General features: G+C 44.1%; 1 protein-coding gene across 1 annotated transcript; it reads left to right on the forward strand.

Annotated features, from left to right (window-relative positions):
- Positions 1-245: 245 nt before the first annotated feature.
- On the forward strand, positions 246-3,972 carry LOC136475119 (uncharacterized). The gene is made up of 9 exons (XM_066472673.1): positions 246-555; positions 654-904; positions 1,264-1,631; positions 1,728-1,977; positions 2,086-2,251; positions 2,431-2,533; positions 2,716-2,844; positions 2,971-3,186; positions 3,482-3,972. Exons 2-9 carry the CDS (start codon positions 655-657, stop codon positions 3,758-3,760), a joined length of 1,761 nt encoding a protein of 586 aa, XP_066328770.1. The 5' UTR covers positions 246-555; position 654; the 3' UTR covers positions 3,761-3,972.
- Positions 3,973-4,184: the final 212 nt, after the last annotated feature.

Consider the following 4,184-nt stretch of genomic DNA (forward strand, 5'->3'; position numbering starts at 1 on the left):
AGCCAACAACAAACAACCGAGGCAAATATGGCGCCGGAACAAAGCTCCTTTTTTGAGAAACGAAAGAAAGAAACAAAAGCCGTTCGTTCATGCCTGTCTGATTCTTGTCAGTTCATCGCCACTCAAGTTACCCATCCGTTTATACGAAGTATACTACTACTGCTTCCACCTATGGCCGCATCGCATACCTATTTCCCCCCTGTTTTTCGTCCATTTTAATTCCTTCATTCTTGGACTAGTTTGCCCTGCCGAATTTGATTTTCGAAAAAGAAAAAAAAAACTTAACTGAACGCGAACTGCTCGGGCTTCTGTTGCGCACACTCCCTCCTCTCCTACTGGGAGTAGTATCTCTAGGCGTTTCATTGCTTTGCTCTGCACTCCGCTATTAGGGATCTATAGGACTAGGAGGAGAGGCACGCTGCACCTGCACGCAGCAGAGGACGGGGAGAAAGCAACACCTCGCTTCATTCTTTGATCGACTTTTGCCTTCTTCTTTTTTGGCCGGGAGGAGAGGAGAACCCTGAACCCCAGGGAGAGGAGGATCGGCAGCGGTTGGTACGCGATGCGATTCTTCCTCTTTCTTTCTTGAGCTCAACTTCTTGGATTATTCATTCATGGATCGGTGGTTCTTGGATTGTTCTTGGAGAATTCAGGATGGAAGGTTGTAATGGCCACAGCAGCAGCAGGAGCCTTGAGAGGGCGATATCCAGGAAGGCCATGCAGGCAGGGAGCTCTGCTCCCTGTAAAACCTGGCTCATCGGCTTCTTCTGCGGCGTCTGCATCACGTGCCTGTTTGGTGTAGTCGCTCTCCCTCCACTTCGGGTCATTCAGATTCAGAGCCAGTCGGTCTATCCGCCGCTGCGGCGAGCGATCCTCTGGAATTTTACATTGGCCCAGCCTGCTGGTGATTGCTGCACACCTTGAATCTGCACTATGGTTATTTTGTTTCTGATGGAACTGGAATTCCGGTGCTCTAGTGATTATTAGTTGGATAAGGCTGTACTGTATGTGTCTGTCAGCTTATATATTGTACTGATGAAATGAAACAACCATGGGTCCATTGGCCATACTACACACTAGCCCCATCTGAACCTCATGCAATAACTAGTTTTCTGTAGCTGCATTACACTTCTTGTCAGTTTCATATGGCTGTAGAGTCTGTAGTGTAACTTGTACCAGTGGACAATCCATATTTCGCTTTTTGTTTTTCTTGTGCCCATGCCTGTCAGCCTGTAACTGTAACTACTATGTTCTTTGGAGCAGATGGGGCAGCAGCAGCAACAGATGAGTTGCCTTCTGCACCAGAGAAGACGGAACAACCAACGGAAAACGAAAACATCACTGAAGATGCTAGGATAATGCACCTGTACAATTCATGGAGCACTTTGCTCAACACTGACAAAGATGGAGTCCTGAAAAGTTCAGATGGGGTCTTTAAAAGTTCAAACGTGCCACGGCCACCTCATCTGGAAGACTGCAGGACTAATGCAGAAAGAAATGAACTATTCGATAGCTATGGCGATAACAGTACATTCCCTCCATGGACGTTATGGAAAGGGTCACTTGGGCTTGAATTCTTGAGCCACAAGTATTCAGAACATGCAGATCAGCATAGGCAGCATCCTCCCTGGGTATGCGTGCGAACTTGCCTGAATTTATGACTAACTATTTTGGTGATATTCTGTATGCAAATTCTGACTCTGGATTAATGATGAAAATAATAAAAGATTGTAGGATCTGATGAGGAGAACTATCCATTGACCAGACAAGTGCAGAGAGATATATGGACTCATCAGCACCCTCGGAACTGCAGCGATCCAAGCTTACGGTTTCTGGTTGCAGACTGGGAGAGGCGGCCTGGATTTGGTATTGGCGCGCAGATCGCTGGAATGTCAGGACTTCTTGCTATTGCCATGAAAGAGAAGAGGATACTGGTTACAAACCACTACAACCGTGCTGATCACAAGGGTTGCAAAGGTGACAGCCCTGCTTCTCTTCTGTATTCTTGTTTTACAATATTATATAAAAGTGTGGTGCTACTTGCCTTTTGTACACACTGAACTTTGGTTGTACTGTATCTTTTAGGTGCCTCAAGATCTAGTTGGTCTTGCTACTTTTTTCCTGAGACATCTCCAGACTGCCGCAACCGGGCTTTTGAGCTCATGCAAAGCAAAGCCTCTTGGGCTGATGGTACTGTAAAAGTGAAGGAAAACTATACCTCCAAGGAAATTTGGCTTGGACGCATACCTAGGTACAATTTTAGTTTGATGTCAGTTCGTTTTCACAATTCTTCGCCTCTTTTCGCTTTTCACAGTCCACTTGTTTACTATTTGTCCTAGAGATAAAATTTAGAGCTGATTCCCTATCGTTTACCCTTGCCTGCTACTATTTCCAAAGGAATGCACTTCTGTAACATTTGTTGTACTGTAGGGTGTGGGGGAAACCTTGGAAATATTTGCAACCGACAACAGAGATAAATGGTAAATTGATTACAAATCATCGTAAAATGGATAGGAGATGGTGGGTAGCACAGGTGAGTATGCGCACTCTTTAGTCACAAGTTAGCGATTACACAAGACAGTTGTTCTATTAAACTGCATGACAATTCTCAAAAAACAAAACCTGTTAAATTGTACAAAGGGAATCTTACAGGCTCTTGCTCCTAATTATACTTGTTTTCCTGAAATCTCAGCTTGTCTTTAACCTTTCATGCAGGCCACAAGGTATCTAATGAGGTTCCCGACAGATTACTTGTGCGGATTACTGAATGTCGCTAGGCACTCTGCATTTGGTTTGCAAGCAGCAAAGTTGGTTCTTCAGAGTATTCAGGATGACTCGCCAAAGGTTTGAAAAATCTGAAAACTGGTTTCGTGGACTCATGGTGCACCATGACTTGTTCAGATATGGTAACATCAGCACCAATACCAATATATATTTTTAAAAGAAATCCAAAAGGTTTCACAATTGCAGGTTGGCACTACTAGAACCAGATCTGATATTGAACGTCTTGTGTGGTCAGACCACAAACCATATATGCCACGGCCTCTTCTCAGCATGCATGTAAGAATGGGAGACAAAGCTTGTGAAATGGCGGTGGTTGGCTTTGAGGAATACATGGAGTTGGCTGGCAACCTGCGCAAACAGTTTCCAGGTCTCAAGAACATCTGGCTTTCTACTGAAATGCAGGTAAGTCAATTCCCTCATCCAGTGTAAATCATCTGTCAAGCTTAGAAGGGAGGTGATAGTCATTAGTCACCGATGTTTCGGGGCACTAACACTACCAAAAAAAAAAAAGACTAACCCAAGCTGTGGAGTCGGCATGTACTCCACCCATTTTTCTGCCTTTAATATAATGACGTGAAGTTCTGCTGTGTGTTTGAGGAAAAAGTTTCTGCAGTGTCAATCTGACATGCTTCATTATCTAGCAAGTATATTTTACGGTCAGATGGAATTAAACTTCCCCTAATAATTCCGTATGCAGGAAGTTGTTGACAAAACAAAACTTTACCCCCATTGGAGTTTCTACTTTACAAGCGTGGCACGCCAAGGTAGCAATATGACCATGGCAATGTATGAGGCCAGTTTGGGCCGTGAGACTAGCACAAACTACCCCCTTGTGAATTTCATGATGGCCACCGAAGCGGATTTCTTCATTGGAGCACTGGGATCAACCTGGTGCTACCTAATTGATGGAATGAGAAACACTGGAGGGAAGGTAATGTCCGGCTACCTATCGGTGAACAAGGACCGGTTCTGGTAAGCGATTCAAAGGCCACTTGCGTCACCGATCATCTTGTAGCTCCACTAAATAGAGTTGTGGCCTAGTTTTCTTGTGTATGTACAGCAGTAGCATGATGCCACCTTCTCAGAATCTGAGAAGACACCTTTACCATGAAACTTCATGACTAAGTAGGAGAACAGTACCTTGTTATATCAAATCAGGTCCATATCTTTTGATCTGGTGTCCACTAAGAGCTAGCTCGATATGTTCTCTCTTCTCTTGGTCCAACTTATCGTGAAAAGAGGATGCACCTACTCTATTTTTCAGTGGCGCACATAATGTTGTGGTACACGGGAGATCCAATTAAGAAAAAAATTATACTAGTATGAAAGTAACTGCTAAACCATGTAAAAAGAAGTTGACATAGATAAGTTTCTTGCGCCCTGAAAACTTTCTCCTCTTT

Source organism: Miscanthus floridulus, chromosome 8, assembly GCF_019320115.1.
Source record: "Miscanthus floridulus cultivar M001 chromosome 8, ASM1932011v1, whole genome shotgun sequence".
Taxonomy (NCBI): Eukaryota; Viridiplantae; Streptophyta; class Magnoliopsida; order Poales; family Poaceae; genus Miscanthus; species Miscanthus floridulus.